Consider the following 22,216-nt stretch of genomic DNA (forward strand, 5'->3'; position numbering starts at 1 on the left):
TTGAATACATTCAGTTTTATTAAAAATGTATATTATTTTTGTTTCAAAAAATTATAAAATTAGTATTTTAATCTGAATTTGAGGGGAAGGAGAGATTAGAGGCAAAGATATTTCATTTGTATGAGGAACTCTAAAAATGGAAACTTGTCCACAAATGCATAGGGGTATCTTAGCTGATAAAGTCTTAGACTTGCCTGGGACTCAGAGATTAAGTGATTTCCCATGGTCATATAGCAATTAAATTTGAAAGGCAGAACTTGAATTCCAGTCATCTTCCTGACTCCAAGGCCAGTCCTCAATAGCCACTAAATGTATTTTTTTATCAGTTTAAAATTAGATACTATCTCTAATCAAATATAAATTTTGAAAGGTCAATGTGATAGCTGGACCTGAGAAGTGAAAATTGGATTTTAATCCACCTCTGCTAGCTGCTCCATCTTAGGCTAGAGAAAATTTGCATGCACTGAGGCAAAGTGCAGTAAACAGAACCAAGGAAACAATATACACAACAATTCAAACAATTATCAAACTGAATGCTGTCGAAATTAATGAGTGACCAATCTTTACTATATTAAGAAATATAGTAAAAAAACAATATTGCTGAAACCCCGCCCCCCCGCTTCTTCAGAGAGGTGGGAGATTATGGACATAAAGTACAGCATGATGCTAACTTTTTCAATAAGTCAGTTTTCTGCTGGACTGATTTCCTCCTCCCTGCCTCTGCCCTCCCACCCTCAAAATTTTTTTTTTATTTTGGGAGCAGAACAAACTAGGAAATGGGGGAAAAAGGGATATCAAAATTTACTTTTAAAAATTGAATGCAAATACTAGGAGAGGTAAGGTCCTTAAGTGTTAAAAATATGTTCGTTAGGAAAATAAAAGGTGGCAGAATTTCAAATTTCAGTTAAGGTGGACAGAGAATTTGCTTTCTGTTGCTTTTTCCAATTCTGTCTCTCAAAGTCTACAAACTTACTTTTATGAGTTTTTCATGTTTGAATGCTTCTAGTTGGTGGTTTGAGTTTATAATTTATGGGCAGTGTAAATAATATTTTTTGCTATATATCAAAATATTCTTCTAAAAACATGAAAATTTTACAAGTTCTTAAGTTTCTCCCTCTCCTTCTCCCTTGTTTCACTACTTATCAGAAGTCATCTACAATAAAGGTATTGAGTTTTTTTTTGTTTTTTTTTTGCAAGGCAATGGGGTTAAGTGGCTTGCCCAAGGCCACACAGCTAGGTAATTATTAAGTGTCTGAGACTGGATTCAAACCCAGGTACTCCTGACTCCAAGGCCACCTAGCCGCCCCAGGTATTGATTTTTTAAGGAAAAATTCTATTGAGAGTAAAAAGAAATAGCAAATGAGGATACAAAAAAAAGTAATTAAAGCATTGACCACTAAAGGACTCACATCAAGTACCCAAGTTATCTGTGAAGTATGGAAAGTAGTTTTAAATGTAAAGATTGGTCATATTTTTCTGATCTACCTCAGACAGAGTTAGATCTGTATTTACCTACTCTTATTATGGTACTACTAACCTCCTCCCATTCTTTAATAGCAAAGATAATTTTGCAAAAAACTTTTTACCTCGAAGCTATACCACAAAATAAAAACCACAAGGATAAAAACAAGACAACATAAACTTAGAATAGTACTTCAAAATCTTTTAAAAAGTAATGAAATATTAAGGAGACATTAAATAAAACTCTTAAAATGGAAATCACAGATTATTCTAAGGACCAATTATATGACAGAATTAGTACTGATGATATGCTAAATTTTTCAATAAATGAAACAAGTTTGTCCCAAGGGAATAATAATTTGATGCAAAATTTCCTGATTTGAAGGTTGAGGGAATTTTCCATTTCTGAGTACCTTGATTAGTACTTATTGGTTTTACTTAAAAAAACAATGAAACCGTGGCAGCCAGGTGTCACAGTGGATAGAGCACCGGTCCCAAATCAGGAGGACCTGAGTTCAAATCCAGCCTCAGACACTTAATAACTACCTAGCTGTGTGACTTTGGGCAAGTCACTGAAACCCATTGCCTTGCAAAAAAAAAAAAGGCAAAAAAACATCACTATAAAGGCAAGACAGTAACCATTCTACAGTTAAATACTATCGTTTTAAGAATGATGATGGCTTTCCTGACTTGAACTAATAATGGAACAAGGAAACCTGAAAAAAAAATTTTAGATGAAGTATACTTAATGTTACTTCTTGTTTTTTAAAAAAAAGTATCTGCATTTGTAGGAGTGTGCAGTGGTCGTGGTGGTTATTTATGTGCCTATATCATAGCAAAACCATGGATCTTGAAATCCCTTATACAGAATTAGTATCAATGAATTTGACTCTGGAATGTCCATGTTTCACAACTTTATTCCAGGTATTTAATATCACAAACTATTAACCTTTGAAAAGTAATACAATCTTACTGGGAGTACACAGAATAAAAATGCCAAATTTTGTAACAGAACATTCTTCCATGAGGAACTAGGGGACTAATGCCCTAATGAGCTTTAGAGGCTGACTAGCTATGTAGTCCAACACCTTTTTTTAAAAACTCAAAACAATGTGTAACCATACTGCAGAGTACCTATGTTCCAAATACTTCAAAAGATTTATGATCATTTCTATTTTTCAGTGTGGTTGCACGATATCCCACCATCACCTTTATACAGTAAAGAATACAAATAACTTGTGACTTAGGAACTCTGCCACAATGGTCATTCATTATTCCAGAATACTCATGATGAAATATTATGCCCACTCTACTTGATATATTTAAGAGTAGTGGAAAAGATATCTTTTTTTTTCCATAGCCAATGCAGAGTCTCCCACTGTTCTGTTTGTAAAAAAAGTCTTTTCTTTTCTTTTCCTTTTTTCTTCCTCAGTGATCAAAGAGGCAGGGAAAGGAGGAATGAAATAGAGGGAGAGAAAAAACAAGATTTAATTTTTTTTCTGAAAAAAAATTAATTTATAAAAAAAAAGAATCTGACTTCTAGATGAGATGGCTGTCTCAACAAAAGGCAGGCAGATCAACTTCCCCATGCCTACTCTGAGGTACAGATGAAATTGAATAACGATAAAGAAATCCTATGAGAAACTACGGTTATCTTACTTTGAAAGGTCAATGTGGTAGCTAGACCTGAGAAGTGAAAATTGGATTTTAATCCACCACTGCTAGCTGCTCTTAGGCAAGAGAAAATTTGCATGCACTGAGGCAAAGTGCAATAAACAGAACTAAGGAAACAAATCCTACAAATCACACAAAAGATCAGCCAAGAGAATATAGGGAGGAGTGCCTTCACCAAGGCCAGATCAAAAAACCTGTTAAAAACCCTAAAGTGTAGGTTTGACAGTTCTGGAGAACCTCTCAGGCTAGGAAACCTGAAAGTGCTGGGCAGTAACAATGATAATCAATTCATAATACAACAGGTCTTCAAGATTCAGCGTTCTACACCTCAAAAGAAGGGTGGCACAGTTCAGACACTAATCTTGGGAAGTGGAAGTCAGTACAGGAATCTAGAAGACCAAGTGTAAGACAAAAGAGCTACCATCTCATCCAAAAAGCCAAGGTAGAACAGATATTTCTTGCTTACAGAACCAGGTCAAGGGCCAATACTGGAGAGACTGAGTATTCATATCTATCTGTAGATATGAAAACAGCATTCATATACAGATATATCCTCCCGCTTTTCTGAGTCAGACTGCTTCGGTTATTAAGTAGTTATTCTCTATGGCAGCTAGTTGAGCACAGTGGATAGAGTACCAGCCCTGGAGTCAGGAGGACCTGAGTTCAAATCCAGCCCCAGACATTTACCTAGCTGTGTGACCTTGGGCAAGTCACTTAACCCCATTGCCTTAACTTTTTTTAAAAAAGTTTTACTGAAATTTTTCATTTCTTTTTATTTAAAAACATTCTGCAAAGACTTTACCAAAATTCCAAAGGGGGTAATCGAAAACCAAAAGTTAACAATTTTTGCTTCATATGAAGGTTTTAAAATTTAATCCTCTTGCTACTTTCAGTACGTCTTTTTGGGTCTTTTCAAGACCCCAAAGATGGGCTTTGTGAAGTCACAGTGTAAAAGAGATTGGGCTATTCCAACAGCAACTTCAAAATCACTACTGAAATTCCATTAGTGTTTCAAAGTTCACAGAGATTTGTATAGCTTGTAGAGGGGATTGCAGAGAATCTGAAAGCCCTCTCATTTAGACTGGTTGAGGAACATTCAAATCAAAGGTTTCATACTGTGGTATACTGACTATGTCAGAACCCCTGCCCCACCCCCCCAAAAAAAAACAAACTGGAAGATAAATTGAAAGAGGGTAGAGTTATCAAACTAAGTGAGCTGCTTTGATTTCTGACAAAATTCTGATACATTAAAGGAATGGTGTGTATTAGAGAGACAGACAAACATAGAAGTGATCACAAAACACCAGCATAACTTCACTAATACCTCATGAGTTGAAAGGGAACTAATGGGACCATAAATGAATAAAAATTTGCTTATAATACATTACTGCCAGAGGGTCTCCAGGCAAGAAGGTACACACTATATATCTAAAAGTACAGTCAAATTCATTTAGAGATAACAAAGGAGGAACAATAACACATTTAACTAATTTTGCTTAGAGGAAGAGAAGCATAATAACTCTTCACATATCCTTTTTTAAACATTCAATTTTTTAATATTTTGAGTTCCAAATCCTTTCATTCTAACTCTTCAACCACCTGCAATGATATCAGTTATGTTGCAAAACAACAACAACAAAAAACCAAGAAAAATAAAGTGAAAAAAATAATTCAATTTGTACTGATTCTTTCTCTTATGAGTTCTTTGGGATTGTTAAGATCATCAAATTGATCAGAGTAGCCTAATTCCTCAAGTTACCTTTGCCAAATTACTAATGCCCCTGTTATGACAGCAACTCTTTTCTTACCAAGGCAGAAATCTAAAAGGACTGAGAATTTTAAGGAGGGAAAAGAAAAGAAATAAGATCAGATCCTATATTCATCTAATGAAAGCAAACTATCCCTGATTAGGGTTTTTAATAATCCATCAATCAACATTTATTAAGCACCTATAGGCACTATCTGGTTCCATTGGGATGCAAAACAGGTGTGATAATGGTACAGGGGACAAAGTACAGGCCCTGGAGTCAGGAGGACTCAAATCTGACACTTGATGCTAACTAGCTTCTGTGACCTTGGACAAGTCACTTAATCCGATTCTTCTCATGCAGCTCCAGTAGTTCTGATTCATATTTGACCACTGGACCTAAATGGCTCTGGAGAAGTAAGTGCGACTGGTGACTTAACATCCCCTCAACTCAAATACAATTCCCAAGCATGTCACGGCATCTTCCCTGAACAACAGGCACTATGCACTAAATGCTAGGGATACAAAAACAGAGACATTTCCTGCCCTCAGGAAACTCACTAACCTCACTAATGGAGGAGACAATGAATTCAGGTACAAAGAAACAAGACATAAACAGGAAATTTAAAGGAAGTCAGCGAAGTCAGTAATCAGAATGGAGTGGAATGAGAGCTTTCTAGCCATGAGGGACAGCCAGAGAAACTGTTCAGAGCCAAAAGATGGAGGATTTTTTCCCTGAAACATATGGAAAGTTAGTGTCACTCGATCAAAGAGTAAGGGTTAAGAAGACTGGGAAAACAGAGCAGGATAGCAAGTGACGAAGGGCTTTGAATGCCTAATAGTACTGTAACAGAAAGTCACTGGAATTGAATTAATAGGGGTGTGTGTGTGTGCGTGTGCATGTATACGCATGCTATGACTGTACCTGAATTTCTTAGTGGTTAATTGGAAAATAGACTTGAAGCAGGCTACTTCAATCAGGCTATTTCAATAATCCAGGCTTGAGGTGATGAGGACCTATATTAGAGTAGGGGCAGTGTCACCAAGGAGATATAAAACTTCTGAGGTACCAGTACTAAGATGATGGGTGTTTATTGCCCTCTGTAGTAAGACAATATGGGAATAGGTATTTGAACATAATGGTGAACCTAATGAAAATTTCTCAGAAAATAAGACACCATAGTATTGTTGATCAAGAAAGAAGAAAAGAAAGCAAGAAAGAAAAGAAAGAAGCAGTAGGATCCAGAGGCTATGATCTGTAATGGATCTGTCATCATATTATAGAAGAAATTTAGATGGCAAAATCTCAAGCTATATTCCTGAATCAAACACTTAACATTTTTTTCCTACAATTAATATTTTCAAATGATGAGGGGAGTTGGGAAGAGAAGGTATTAGGCAAATGTATAACTTAAAAGTGGATGAATGTTGAAAAACTTTCATAAGAAGTAATTAAAAAAAATAAAATATCACAAAAAATCCACTTAAATTTTTGACTCCTAAGAAATGCAGTGCCCACTGCATTTCTAGTCCTGTGAGGCTTAATCAGGAAGTCAGGAATATAAAAGCCAATCCTCAAATAAAAAGAAAATTAAAAGAAAGCCCATCAGAAAGGAGGTACTAAACAATTCTTCCTTCTCTCACACAAAAAAAATGGCTTTCCTCTCTGGTACTCTCAAAGTTTATAGAGATTGTTATTTTGGTAGTGAAAATGCACTAACAATGTTTTTATGGTAATGTTTATTCAGTATTCCAAATGCTAGAAACATATCAAAATTACAGATATTGAATTCAGGATTTTACTAGACAGATCTGATAGAATTAAAACTGAAACCCTAAAATCAAATCTAGGGTTTTGGATGTTTTCCTTGAAATATTTCATTTAATAAAGAATTTCTCAGCATGATAAACCTGAAATCACTGAACTTATCATCTTGGCAAAGACTGAACTGACTATAGCTAAATCAGTCATAACCTAATCTTCATTTTTTGTGGTCAATGGACAAGCAACACTACAATTAAGGTTCTTAGTTAGAAGTCTTAAAACCTTAACTGTTCCCATGTATTAAATTAGGGCCAGTGGTCTTGAAACCATCACGGCAGATTCTTTAAGGGAAGCTATAGTTTATAGAATATCTATGCATGGAAATCCACTAGGCCCAATAGTCTTGAGGCCATCAAGATAACATACATAGAAAAACACTAACAATATTTTTTCTAAGGTTAGCACAATTATGTGCCCCCCCCCGAATATTGTCTGCTTTTCTCCCTGACATGTAAACTCCCCTAACAGTAGTTTGTTTACCACCAACTTTTCTCCCTAATAAATCTCTAAAATAACATTTGGTCCAGATCTCTTCTGTACAAAATAAATTTGGTCAAAAGAGAAAGGGTCAAAATTGCTCTGAGAAGAGCCCTTCTGGAGTATACTGTCCTTTATAGCAGGAACACACCCTTCCAGTCAAATGGACCTGTGGCTCTGTGTTCCCCAATGCAGTATGAGTTATGGGTGTGTGTGTGCGCTCGCGCATGTATCTGAATTATATATCGGGGTCCCCCCCCTTCTCCCTCTTCCCTAACCCATCCTTCCCCATTTGCCATTAATTCTCATCGTCTTAACATGTTTTCTCAGCATCCAATCCCACTGGGGGTTGTTTTCTCTGTTTAGCCCACAGACCTCTTCCTTAGTCACATGTCAGGTACCTGTACAAGGACTTAATCTGTCGTTAGCCATAACTACATGGTGCCATAAGTCTTGTCATAGAAATCAAAGATCAACAAGGGAATGCTATTGTTCTTCTAGGAGGGAGGTCCATGATTTTATAGCAACATCATCTAACCTCTCAGAATCTGAGGGAAAAAAAGTGTTCTGAGAGTGAAGCAACTGTAAAAAAAAAATTTTTTTTTTTTTGCAAGGCAAATGGGGTTAAGTGGCTTGCCCAAGGCCACACAGCTAGGTAATTATTAAGTGTCTGAGACTGCATTCGAACCCAGGTACTCCTGACTCCAGGGCCGGTGCTTTATCCACTGCGCCACCTAGCCGCTCCAACTTTAAAAACTTTAAAAAATATAAATATACAAAGTAAAATACAAATTTTAAATCCTGGACACACCCACACCCACACACATCCACAATGCTTCAAATTTTACAAAACTTTCATTCCTCACAAAAATCCTGTTTAAGACGTACTGAAATTATTATTTTTGATTTTACAAACTTACAGGAAAGCTTGGTTTCATATTAGCAACAATAAACACCTTAGTAGTAGTAGTAGTAGTAGTAGTAATAAATACAACAAGATACAATAAAATAGAATGCAGTAGGAAACATAGCTATAAAAAAACAGCTACTGGCAAGTTCTGCTATAACCCACCATGCTAAGCAAAATGATGCAATAAAATATAAAAAGCAAAACAGGGGAAATAGGAGTTAGGAGCAGAAAGCTCAAAAAAATCTGTCAGTGACACACATAGACAAGAAATATAGTAAAAAATGGTAGCACCGTTTAGATGTTAAAAGCTTAAGAAATGCTACAATAGTAGCCCAATATGAGGTTACTCCTCTGTCTGCAGGATCAAGTTGGGCAGTCCATTAGTCAGGATAGGTATGGATAAAACTTGTCTTGCTCAGCTCCAATGATTGCAGCAGAAGATATACAATAAAAATATGGCACTTTACCTTGACAATTCTTGGTTTACTTGCTGAACTGGGAGTTGGAAGGGTTGTAGTTTGTATATTATCCATGAAGAAGTGCAGTTTCTTAATTTTTATTCGTCACTTGTGAAATGTTCCCTAATATATTTATTGATCATGTTTTCAAAACAATCATTATAGCTTGAAACGCACATGATTCAAGTTTACAAGAACTTTTTTTGTTTCTTTTACTATGATTCATTCCTTTCACTGGAGGTCAGAGGTTAAAATTATCTGTTCATATTAACTCATTTTTAAACAAGGAATTTCAATAGTGACCTAAAATATTACTGGAATAATAGATAAGATTAATTACTGGGAATCATTCAGATTTTTTTCTACATCCTATCATTCCAGTCATTTCCTAACAGAGATTAATATGCAAAATTGTCTCAGAGAGGCAAGTCACCACTTATCTATCAATGAATTCTCAGTTCAAACCTGAAAACAAGTTTTGTTTAATTGTACTATCACTCACAACTGGTTCTTTAAAAGGAATTCCTCACTTGGCAAGGAGGTATTTGGAGTTGAATGTGTTGCAAAAACAAAAAGGTATCAATAAAAGAAATTTGGCTTTCTGGAGCATAGTTCAAAATATAAAAAAGGTCTCTTGGCAAGAGATCCTTAAAAAAGCCATGTTTTTCTGAGTTTTATAAAGTATTTTAAATCTGAAAACAGAGGCAGGGAAAAATTGATCTGTTAGGACAGATATAACAGACACAACAAAGGAAGAATACTATTTATGGAGCTAGAACAGGGATTAATAACAAACTTTTGGGATGCAGAAGCTGAGGTTACAAGACAGACAAAAAAAGTAACAGGCAGGAAAGTAACAGGGCTTAACTATGGAGGCAGCTAGGTGGCACAGTGAATAGAGCACTAGAGTCGGGAGTCCCTGGGTTCAAATCCAACCTCAGACACTTAATAATTACCTAGCCCTGTGGCCTTGGGCAAGCCACTTAACCCCATTGCCTTGAAAAAAATCTAAAAAATAAATTAACTATGGCAGTTAAGAGTTTCTTTGGAACTCTCTAGTCTCATTAACAAAATCCCCACATTGGCCATGTGGGGCCAAGAAATGCCTTCATCAGTATCTTCACCATCACATCTTAAGCCAACAGGATAACATGTTTCAACACAGTATCATTATTATTTAAAAAAAATTTTTACTTCAAAAATATAGATATGAACAAGATGAATCCTTGAAACAGATGCAAATCTAACACGGGGAACTTATGTCTGTGAATGTTACAAGGACTGACAGAGGACAAATGTGCCTTGCTGGCTATGAAGTCCAATCCTAAGAGTTTATTTTGGCTATGTTTCATACTATAAGGATGTTCAAAAATTGCTGAACTAGAAAGAAATTGGACCTGCTCAGATTTAATTTATGCTACTCACAATCTAAAGTTGGGTAACAACTCTGTTCCCAACAGATAAACCTCAAAAAGAGAGGAGGCATATTTTCAGTTTTGGATATACTAGTCTATAAAATGAGGGTAATAAACTATACTTGAACACAAGGAAACAAATTTGGACTCAAGAATCTAGTGGCATAGCTATAGAATTTCTAATTAAAACTAAAAATGAATAGAAAAAAGAGGAAACTAACTAAAAAAGAGGAAATTCTTATAGAAAACAGAAATTTGAGTGATGGAGAAACAGAAGCAATATTGTAGGATCTGTATAACAGATAATTTGAAAAAAATGAATACTCAAATAAAATGGATGAACCTTACAAAAATATAAAATACTTGGATTAAAAGAACAAGAACAAGAATTTAGACAATTCAATCCCAATAGAAACCGAACAAGCAATAAACAAAACTGCTAAAGAAAAAACTCTAGATTCAAATGAACTTTAAGTGAAATAAGACAGATAAAATAACTACAATATTATATAAACTGTTTGCAAAAATAGAAAGCACACAGTGCCAAATTCCTACAGGAAGACTTCAAAGTAAGGTTTTTTGCAAGGCAAATGGGGTTAAGTGGTTTTGCCCAAGGCCACACGGCTAGGTAATTATTAAGTGTCTGAGACTGGATTTGAACCCAGGTACTCCTGACTCCAGGGCTGGTGCTCTATCCACTGCGCCACCTAGCTGCCCCATGTAAGTTTTTTTAAAATTTAATTAGCCTTGGGTGCAATGAAATTCCACATATTAAAATAACAAAGAAATGATGACTTTTAAGAATATTAATCAAGCATAAATAACTAATCATTTTATTAATTACTAATGATTTTTCTCCCTGAAAGACAGATGTGAATGCCAGGTAGCTCAATTCCCTTGACCATTTACTTCCACTTTTACCCATGCAGCTAACCTAAAAGGAAACCACTCTTAGGCAACTGCAAAACAACTTTCACTAAAATGCTATTAAGTACCCTTTTAAGAGGCAAAAGTCCTGTGATATATATTATTGGCTTGATCTAGTAGAAAAAGTTGGGATTCTCCCAGGGCAGCTAGACTGTGCTAAGGGTAGAGTATTGACTACTAAAGTGCTCCTAGTCTGGAGGATCTAAAGTCAAATGAAACCTCAGACACTTCACCTTGGGTAAATCACTTAACTGATTCATTCACAGTCATTTGCAGTCATCCTAATCCATATCTGAGCACTAGACCCTGGAGAAAGTGAGGTTGGTGACCTAGAACAGAACCCCCCTCATTTAAATCTAATTCATATGCTTGTCATGGCATCACTTTTCTGATGTCATGATCTTCTCTGAGAAACACCATCATCAATATATCAAGCTAGAAAACAAAGGCTTCCATTTTGGATCTTGAATTGAACTATATGCCAATCACCCGTGCCTATCCCACTTAAGCTCAGCAAGTCTCACCCCAAGTTGCCACCACCAAGTAATGATTTTTTTCAGTTATAACAACTCTAAAAGTTGTATCATAATGGTTGTAAAAAGAGGCAACTTTAAAAAGTTGAGTAGGGGCAGCTAGGTGGCGCAGTGGATAGAGCACCAGCCCTGGAGTCAGGAGTACCTTAGTTCAAATCCAGCCTCAGACACTTAAGAATTTATATTCTCATTCCATTATAACAAAAATTTTTATTCCATTAATCACATGTGTACTTATGCATATAATCTTCTCTATTAAAGTACACAATGGGTCATCGAGGTATGGAGTTGACATTGGATGACTAAGCAATAGCAAGTCCCTTCCAAACTGGAAATATGCCTTCTACTAATCTGAAGATGCCAGCATATTTAAGTTCAAGGAGGTTCATTACTAGATGGCTGATAGGATGTTATTTTTACTCAGAAGAGGTAGCAGAGATGTAAATGAAATTTCAAAACCTTTAAAGGACTAAAATATATAGATCCACAAATTTTTTTTTCTAGTATGATTTAAAAATCATTCTTGTCTAATAATCTAATCACTGCTAATCGTCTTTTGTTTCATTTTCCCACATTTTTGCCTTTGCACATACCTTCTTTTCCCCAAAATCTCCATAATTAGAAAAAATTGTTCTGGACCTCTGATTTCATTGATTTGGGGGACACTGGATTCCCTTAGGAATTAGGGGAAACTCTTCTACCAATGCAGATGAGCAAATTTTTCTGTAAACATAATCTTAGGAGAGTTGCTTAGGGTACTTAGAGATTAACTGAAATACCTGATACACTAAAGCCATAATGTGTCATGGAAGGATTTGAATGGTTAAGTTATCCCAACCATTTATTGGATGACACTATCCAATAAATTACGCAAGTATTTACCTCCATCTAAAACAGCACAGAAAATTATTCATATAATACTCAAATGGTTTTAGTTTTGCTGATATGTTCAACAAATATAATCTGAGATTCTATATAGTAAAATGTTCCAATGATATATCATTACTATAAGGATGACTGGGATATAAAAGTAAAATTCCTTAAGTCATCAGTCAGACATTTCCAAACAAAGTTAATCCATCTCTATCCTCTCTAATCTATACTCCAAATCCTTTTAATGTCACTCTTCAAAGTTCAAACTGCACCTAGTACCTACCAGCATCACCTCCATCTTGACTTGAGTTAGCTTCAGCCAGCAAACCTGAATTCATGTTCCTATCACAGTCTGGCCCTGAAAGTAGAGCACCATCCAAATCTGAAAAGGACATATAGAATAATACAGTGTTATTCACAAAATATTTCCCTACTTTTAAAGTTTCATATGCATATTAATAGTATGTCTACTATATATACTCAACAGTTAACTGGGTGGCAGAATGTCCTTAAACTCTAGCTGAGAAGCCAAGACTGACATAAATTGAACAATCAAGGTCTAAATTCATATATCAGGGCTATAATTGGTACTGACAAGAGAAAAAAAGAAGTGAGAATATTAAGTATTTATGGATAATAAATATAAGTCAGACCTGAGCATTAAATTATGGGTGAGATTTTTAGAAACTGTTTAGCAATTGTTTAGAAATGATGTATTTTGAACCATATCAGTGAAAACATAGGTTCTGGGGAGTCTGCAAAATACATTAGAACTAACAAGGAGGGGCGGCTAGGTGGTGCAGTGGATAAAGCTCCTGTCCTGGAGTCAGGAATACGTGGGTCCAAATCCAGTCTCAGGCACTTAATAATTACCTAGCCGTGTGGCCTTGGGCAAGCCACTTAACCCCATTTGCCTTACAAAAAAACCTAAAAAAGAATTAACAAGTAGCAGCAGCTAGGTGGCACAGTGGGCAGAGCACCAGCCCTGGAGTCAGGAGTATCTGAGTTCAAATCCAGCCACTTAATCCTGTTAGCTTGGGGGGGGGGGGGGAGATTAAAAAAAAACACTGAGGTTGTAAGTATTGAAATACAAAACAAGACTCAAAAACTATTTTTAATATGCAAAATTGCCCAATAAATGGAAGAATCCTAAATTATCCATACAAGAAAGAAAAAAAATCATTCTTTTCAGTTAATGGGGTTCGTGTATGAAAAATTATAATTTATAACCTTACAACAAATTTTGGACTTCATCTGAAAGGGGCTGTTAACTCTAAAAAGTAATGTTCCTGGGGTTGGGAGGTGAGAAGCAAGGTGCTATTATAGGCACTCAGAGAACTGCTTTATTTTTAAACTATTTTTTTTTTAGATTTTTCAAAGCAATGGGTTTTAAGTGAACTTGCCCAAGGCCACACAGCTAGGTAATTATTAAGTGTCTGAGACTGGATTTGAACCCAGGTACTCCTGACTCCAGGGCCAGTGCTTTATCCACTGGGCCACCTAGCCACCCCTGCTTTATTTTTTAAACAAACTAATTTAATCCTCACAATAACCCTGCAAGAAGGTACTATTATTATCCCCATTTTTCTGTTGAGGAAACTGAAGCAAGCAAAGATAAGTAACTTATTCAGGACATACAGCTAACTGAGGTCCCACTGACTCCAGACCCAATGTTCTATATAGTCACTTTAGGTAACTTAAGAAAAGAAAGTAAGAGAATAAAGAAAGAGGGAAATAGCTGTTGAATAGATAATCATGAGTTAAATATAAACCTACATAATATCCAGTGTTCATTCTGTGATGAGAAAAATTTAAAATGATATTTTTGATCAGTTACTCAAATTGATATTTTACAAATACTTAAGTAGCAATATCCCTAACATTTGGGGTTACATCTTCAGGTCTATTGAATACAATTCAATTCTTCAATTCCAAAGATTACAGGGTATATCTGGGTCATCTTTAGGTTTTACTTAAAACTTTAGCAGAATATAATTAAGCACTCCAATCCCAAATAAAATAGATTTTATTCATAAAGAGGTGAGAAGCAAGCCCTGAAAAAAAAGGGACAAAAGAGACAAAGGAACTGAAAGGAAAGAGCAATATGCTTATCTGTTTAAACTGCCTTTTTCAATTACTAATGTCTATCCACTATATTCAATAGATGTCCTAATTTTCACCATTAATAAAAAGAAATAAACTTTCTTTAATCAACAATATAAAATTCCATAAATTAACTTGTTTATTGCTATAATGATTTGGAAAACACTAATGGTCCTAATTTTTGACTCAATATAATTGCAGAAAGAATCAGAAGATCCAAAGAAATTTAAGAAAATCAATTTATGTATACCCTAACAGCAACATGGGGGTGATGATCAACCTTGATGGACTTACTCATTCCATCAGTGCAACAATCGGGAACAATTTTGGGCTGTCTGCAATGGAGAATACTATCTGTATCCAGATAAAGACCTGTGGAGTTTGAACAAAGTTCAAGGATTATTCCCTTTAATTTAGGGAATCTCTTATACTTTTTGTTTCTTCCTTAAGGATATGAGTTCTCTCTCATCACACTCAATTTGGATCAATGTACAACATGGAAACAAAGTAAAAACTGACAGATTGCTTTCTGTTGGGGGGGGATAAGATTGGGGGGGGATTGTAAAACTCAAATAAAATCTTTAATAAAAGAAAAAAAGAAAATCAATTTATTTAAAGGTTTTTTAACCTGGGGTGTAGGAACCAGTTCTTAAATACTTTACAAGGTGCTCACTTTGGCAGCACATACACTAAAATTGGAACGATACAGAGAAGATTATTAGCATGACCCCTATGCAAGGATGACATGCAAACTCGTGAAGCGTTCCATATTTTTTAAAAAATTGTAAGTAAATTCATATGGAGAAATAAAAAGTCAAGAATTGCCAGGAGCTTAATGAAAAAAAGTTGCAAAAGAAGGTGGCTTATCCCTACCTGATCTAAAATTATATTATAAAGCATCAGTCATCAAAACTGTTTGGTATTGGCTAAGAAATAGAGTGGTGGACCAGTGGAATAGACTAGGTGTAAAAGCAGGAGATGATTATAGTAATCTGCTGTTTGATAAACCCAAAGAGTCTGGCCACTGGGATAAAAACTCCCTCTTTGATAAAAATTAATGGGAAAACTGGAAGTTAGTATGGAAGAAACTTAGATTAGACCAACACCTCACACCCTTTACCAAGATAAGATCCAAATGGTTACAGGACATAGACATAAAAAAAAAAAAAACAATACTATAAGCAAATTAGAAGATCAAGGACTAGTCTAGCTGTCAGATCTATGGAAAGGGAAACAGTTTATGACTAAGGAAGAGTTGGAGAACATCACCAAAATCCAATTAGATGATTTCGATTACATTAAATTAAAAAGTTTTTGCACAGATAAAACCAATGTAACCAAGATCAAAAGAAATGTAGTAAATTGGGAAACAATCTTTACAACTAATGATTCTGACAAAGGACTCATTTCTAAAATATACAGAGAACTGAGTCATTGTTGGAAAGGATGTGGGAAATCTAGGACACTATTACACTGTTGGTGGAGCTGTGAACTCATCCAACCCTTCTGGAGAGCTATTTGGAATTATGCCCAAAGGGGCAACAAAAATGTGCATACCCTTTGAGACCCAGCAATACCACTACTGGGTCTATACCCTGAAGAGATGAGGAAAAAGGGTAAAAACGTTACTTGTACAGAAATATTTATAGCAGCCCTGTTTGTGGTGGCAAAGAATTGGAAATCCAGTAAATGTCCTTCAATTGGGGAATGGCTTAGCAAACTATGGTATATGTATGTCATGGAACACTATTGTTCTATTAGAAACCAGGAGGGACGGGATTTCAGGGAAGACTGGAGGGATTTGCATGAACTGATGCTGAGTGCGGATGAGCAGAACCAGAAAAACACTGTACACCCTAACAGCAACATGGGGGTGATGAGCAACCTTGATGGACTCGCTCATTCCATCAGTGCAACAATAAGGGACAATTTGGGGCTGTCTGCAATGGAAAACACTATTTGTATCCACAGAAAGAACTGTGTTTGAACAAAGACCAAGGACTATTACCTTTAATTTAGAAAAAACAAAACAAAACAGATAGCTTATTGTCTGATCTTGTTACCTCTTAGACTTCTCTTTAAGGATATGATTTCTCTCTCATCACACCCAATTTGGATCAAGATACAACATGGAAACAAAGTAAAGACTGACAGAGTGCTCTCTGTGGGGGGGGAGGGAAGCAAGATGGGGGAAAAATGTAAAACTCAAATAATATCTTTAATAAAAAATAAATTTAAATTAAAAAATACTTTACAAGCACTTTATTATCAAATTATTTTATTACCCTGGGCTCCTCAAGTCTCTCCTCACTTCAATACATCATTCATTTAGTTTTCCTCAAAATCTGAGGACATAAAGCAATCACCCTACCCTCATTTCAAAAACTCCATTGATTCCTATCTCCTCCATGATGAATTGTAAAAAATTCTGTTTGGAACTGAAAGCCCTTTATAATCGTGACCTCTTCCCACCTTTTCAGTTTTCTTACACCTTATTCACTCCCGTATTACATATGACACTTGGACAGTGTCATCTGGTTTGCTGATCCTTGCATAAGATAATTCTATCTCCAGACTCCTAGCATTTTCACTGGCTGTCCTACATGCCCGGAATGAACTCCTTCATCTCTGCTTCCTTTAAAAATCCCAGGTTAAAATCTCACTTTCAAAAAGCCCTTTCTAATCCCCCTTTAATGCTAGTGCCTTTCTGGTTGATTATCACAAAACTAATCCTGCGTGTATAGTCAATCCTCAATATTTGAGCCTTTAACTTTCAAAACTTCAAGCACCTCTGTCCTTTTATTTAAAAAACCTTTTTACTTTTGCAGTGGTGTGCAAATGTATGCAGATATGCATAGTGAAGGAAAAAAATACCATATATACACCTTCCCTGGTCTTGTTCATCTTATTATGCACTAGGGTTTATTTTTATGATTTGCCTTTAAAACTCAAGTTCTGAGTGGTAATTATAGTCCCAGAGTGTAGTGCCAGTCCTTTGAGCTCTAAACCCAAGGGTGCAGTCAGTGATGTGGCTTAGTGAGAAAATAAATGTTTTAGCCACCGTAGGCCAATCAGTTTAGTGTTTAAGTCAACAATTCATTATATCTACAAAAAGGAGTTAAGTATTTATAGACTGTAGATTTCATTTGTTATGAAATGAAATGAATTATTTTATTGAGATGTTAGCACAAAAAGTTACAGAACTCTAGGAATTATTTGTGAAAAAAATGTTTTTACATGTTACCAATTTTATTTTTGTGCATGTCATTTCATGGGTGATTCCATGGTTACTGTGTAGGGAAAGTGCATGTTATCAGAATTAATGTGTTGTTAGAAAAAATTGTATGCACAAAAGTATTTAAGCAATCTCTTGCAAAATAGATTCAATGTATCAATATTCACATTTTCTAAGTAATATTATACCTGTAAAAGTTGAGGCTGGACTCTTACCATTACTCTATAACTATCTGCATGTTTTCTCCTCCATCAAGATTAGATTCCTGCAATTCTGTAGACTATAGGTGCTTAATGTTTATTAAAAGGAGTTCAGGTCTCACCAGACTTTGCCAAAGGGGTTCAAAACACAAAAATGTTTAAGAAAAAGTGATATAATAGAACCTCCACCCACAAAAGAGTATCTTCTATGTAAGTCCCAACAGATGGTCAGTCCTTGACAAAATACCTTCAATGACAGAAGAGCTCATAACATAAGAAACACAGTAGACAATCTCCACAGGTTAAAGTTCATCCTTATAATGAACTGAAAAATCTAATGTATTACTTCTTACCTTGACTGCTTTTTAAAAGTACCTCAGCTAGCTCTGTCCTATTCTACATGGAAAAAAAAAAAATCACCTCAAGTTTCTTCAGGAACTACTATGTAGGGCATCATAGTAGGGGCTGAGAACAAAGAATAATAATTTTTCCCTCAAAGAGCTTACATTTTATCTCAGGGAATGAAAGTGAAGTGATGTACATACAAGACAACTATAACCTAAGGGAGCTAAAAGGGGCAAAGGAGAAATCCTAAGCATTCTAAGGTTGAAGGACAGTACTCAATGACCTGTAAAACTGCAAGAGGATGGAAACAGATTAAAATGTAATTGGGCAGGGCAGCTAGGTGTTCCATGATAAGAGTACTGGCCCGGAAGTCAGGAGCACCTGAGTTCAAATTTGGCCTCAGACACTGTTTAGCTCTGTGACCTTGGGCAAGTCACTTAATCCCAGTGCCTTAAATTTAAAAAAAAATTTAAAAATGTAATTGGGAATGTTAAAAATATGAACAGAGATAATCTGAATTCAGTTTTCTAAGGCATTACATGGTACTACTGTTCTAGGAAAACTAAGCTTTCAGCTAGAAGTTTTGCCATCTATAAATATGAATGATTTTTATCTTTACCAAATGAAATATTGCTTTTGAAAAATGTTACATATAAACACGAACTTGAAGTAAATCACTGATTTCTTGAACCACAATTCTTTTTAAAAGAAAAGGGAGAATTAGTTGATCCTTTTTAAAGGCCTCTTCTAGTTCTACCTGAAGATGACTCTAACCTCCCAGGGTCCTTCTGATGACATCATTGGTCATAGGATAATATCCTAGGATTTAAGCTGAAAGAGTCTTTTCAAGTCCCTCTAGGTAAGGTAGGGAGAAAGAAAGTCAAGATTCAAATCCTGGTCCTCTGGTTCAAGATACAGTGCTCTTATCCCAGAGTATCAAAATTCCTCTTACAAATCCATAACTCAGGAATCAACACAATATCCCAGATCTGAGTAGACAAGTAGTATAATTTTGGTAATATATCCTAAGATTTGATCACAATGTTGACTCATATTGATCTGATAGGCAACTAGCCCACTAGACTTTTTCCTTGTGGTACAATCTGTATATTATTTCCAGTTGTGTCATTTTGGAAGCACACACCTTCTATTTTATCATTCCAATCATAGTCCAAAAGTTAGATTGTGTGACAACTCCATTTCCTTCAGCAGCACTGAGAACCACTAAACTCCCTAGGGTGATTCTATTTATGTGGCCCTTACTAGTATTCATTAACCAGCTCCTATTTCAGTACCTGTGTCATAAGGACTATTATATACTTTGCTATGATCAAGATATAGTACATGAAAATCATATCCATAGTAAATACTTGGAAGTACAATATTTCATCTAATCTTAACCATCTTCTGATGTAAATACTACAGATATTACTACCATTGTAGAGATGAGGAAAGCTGAAAAAAAAACTTGCCCAGTATAATTTTTTTTTAGGTTTTTACAAGGTAATGGGGTTAAGTGAATTGCCCAAGGCCACACAGCTAGGTAAGTATTAAGTGTCTTGAGGCCACATTTGAACTCAGGTACTCATGTCTCCAGAGCCAGTGCTCTATCCACTGCCACCTAGTCTCCCAGTATAATTTTTGTAAACAGAGCTTAGTATAATGTCTGTGTCATATCAATGCTTACTGCTTTGCCTCCCCTGACCCTTTTCCTACAATCATAAACCAGAAACCCAGGTCCAGTACTTTCTACTACACTGTAGACGCCACTGCTGCTATCTGGAAACCTATTATTCAGCTTGTCAAAAAAGGAAACATTTCTTTGTCTGACTCATTATGAGGGAAGGAAGTCATGTTAGCTTTTGCCTTCAATGATGCATCATTAATAACAGACATGGGTTCAAATTTTACTGATCTGTGTGATCTTGCAGGTAAAAACTTTCTTAGACTTTAGTTTCTTCAGTTTCTCATGTCTAATCAGACACCCTGAGGTAGATTTCTAGTTCTATCTAGAATCCTAGGAAGACAAACCATGTGTTTAGCATAAATATCAGTAGCAATCAACATTTTGAGTGGCACCATTGAGACACAGTGTCTCACCGAATTCTACCTGTAGGCTAGTCAGCAAAAGAATTCTACCTGTAGGCTAGTCAGCAAAAACATAGTAATAAAGGGGTATATACTAATAATAAAAAAAAAGATTCTCTTAACTTAAAACCCCAAAGTGGATGCCCCAAAGTAATCAGGTGGTTTTTTGGGCATCTTTAAAAAAAGAAAAAGAAAAAAGTACAAATGATTTAAGTAAATATTAGATTTCCTGATAATTTTTTAAAAGGCTGGGGGGGGGGGGTGTTGGGAACCTACTGGTATAATGAACAGTGGACTCTAAAGTCAGGGGGTTCAAATCCCAGTTCCTCCGTGAATCTAATTTTTCTAATCTGTAAAGTGAGGAAATTGGACTAGATAGGTTTTTGGCTGGACTGAGCCCCTTCCCCCACATTCCTATGATCAATTATACCTGTCCTAGTCAGTTCAATGGTTTGAATAAATTAACATTTTAAATTCAAAAAACTAGATGAGACAAAACAGATGCCTTATTAAAATGCACAAATATGGACAGTCTAAACTAAATGAAAAGCCAATCCTAAACAAAATATTTTTGACAAGACAACAAGGGCAGAGGATGGGAGTTCACTGTTCAATATAGGATTTAGTTTTAACCTTACTACATCCCACAATACATTGTGAAGTTAAAAATTTTAGCAAAATGATCAAAAGGCTAGAATTTGCAATTTGCAAAGTATAAACCAAATACTCAGTGTCCCCAGCAGATAGCAAATTCAAATTACTTCTGTATAGTCAGATCCTTTTGAAAACTAAAATTTTGATCAAAATAAAAACCTAATTCTTGTGATATAATTTGAAAGAATACTGAACTAGTAGTCCCAGTCCATGCTTTGCAACTGAATAGCTGTGTGACTTGTGTGCTTCCTTTTTCCTCATATATAAGATGGGAGAGATAATCCCAGCCTATACCTACAGGATTGAGAGGAAGAATTAAAATTTAAGGCAAGGCGGGGGTGGGGGGGGGGGGGGGGGTGCTTTGAAAATTGTGGGGGAAGCAACAAAAACTTAGATAACTATTAGTGTCAATGAGTTCTGTTCTCAACTAACCCTGCCACAACACCAACTGGTTAAGCACATCACAGGGCACTTTTATGTACTTATTGGCTCATTTCAGATTCAAACACAAATACAACCATCAGAAGTCATAAAGGAAACAATTATTCACCTGACAAAGGAGTGGATTTTTTTTTAATTCCTAGTGGCCTCCTACTTAACATAAGAATTAAAGCTAACCGGCATCTAATATACAACTGTTTCATGATACAATCTTCAAGTCATGGAAAATGAAGGTAGATCATTTACAAAAATAGAAACATTAGCTCTAAGATTTAAAGCTGAAAAATACCTTTTAGGTCAAGTCCAACACTCTCATTTTATAGAAGCGGAATTGAAAGCAGCTGGCAAGTATCAGACACAGGATTCAAGCCATGGTCTTCCAGGCTGATGTCCTTGCATATTGCATATTGCCCTTGCAAATAGCAAAAGGCTATTTGAAAGGAATATGTCTAAGTTATTAGCTTTACCATTTTCCATGAGGCCTTTCCTAATCTTATCTATCTTCCATGGCTGTTGATGTAATGTCCAAATTATCTGACTGCTTATGAGAAAAGTTGATATCTCTAAACACTTTCCTCAAGAAAGAGCAGAGCAACAAACTAGACAGAAAACTAAAACACCCTAGGAATACCCCATCACTAGTCAAACACCAAAATAGAAATCCTGAAAAAAAATGAGCAAAATTGGAAAAAATTAACCCACCCTAATAAATGAACAAATTAAGAACTGACTTTGCAACAAGCCACCTGCTAACAACTTGATTTAAAAAAAAAATACCAGTATCAGAAATGAAAAAGTTAAATTTACAATCAAAGAAGAATGAAAATAAAATATTAGGCAGAAAGAGATC

At 35.6% G+C, this 22,216-nt stretch overlaps 1 protein-coding gene and 1 non-coding gene across 2 annotated transcripts in view; one reads left to right on the forward strand and one right to left on the reverse strand.

Moving 5' to 3' along the window:
* Positions 1 to 22,216, reverse strand: part of ZBTB10 (zinc finger and BTB domain containing 10) — a 62,459-nt gene that overhangs the window by 16,007 nt on the left and 24,236 nt on the right. Inside the window, 1 exon segment of the mRNA XM_074206847.1 lies at positions 12,584 to 12,682. Coding sequence (XP_074062948.1) covers positions 12,584 to 12,682 — 99 coding nt within the window.
* On the forward strand, positions 15,069 to 15,178 carry LOC141503625 (U6 spliceosomal RNA). Its single transcript, XR_012472970.1, has one exon. It is a non-coding gene; the product is annotated as a U6 spliceosomal RNA (small nuclear RNA).

Source organism: Macrotis lagotis, chromosome X (genome assembly GCF_037893015.1).
Source record: "Macrotis lagotis isolate mMagLag1 chromosome X, bilby.v1.9.chrom.fasta, whole genome shotgun sequence".
Classification (NCBI taxonomy): Eukaryota; Metazoa; Chordata; class Mammalia; order Peramelemorphia; family Peramelidae; genus Macrotis; species Macrotis lagotis.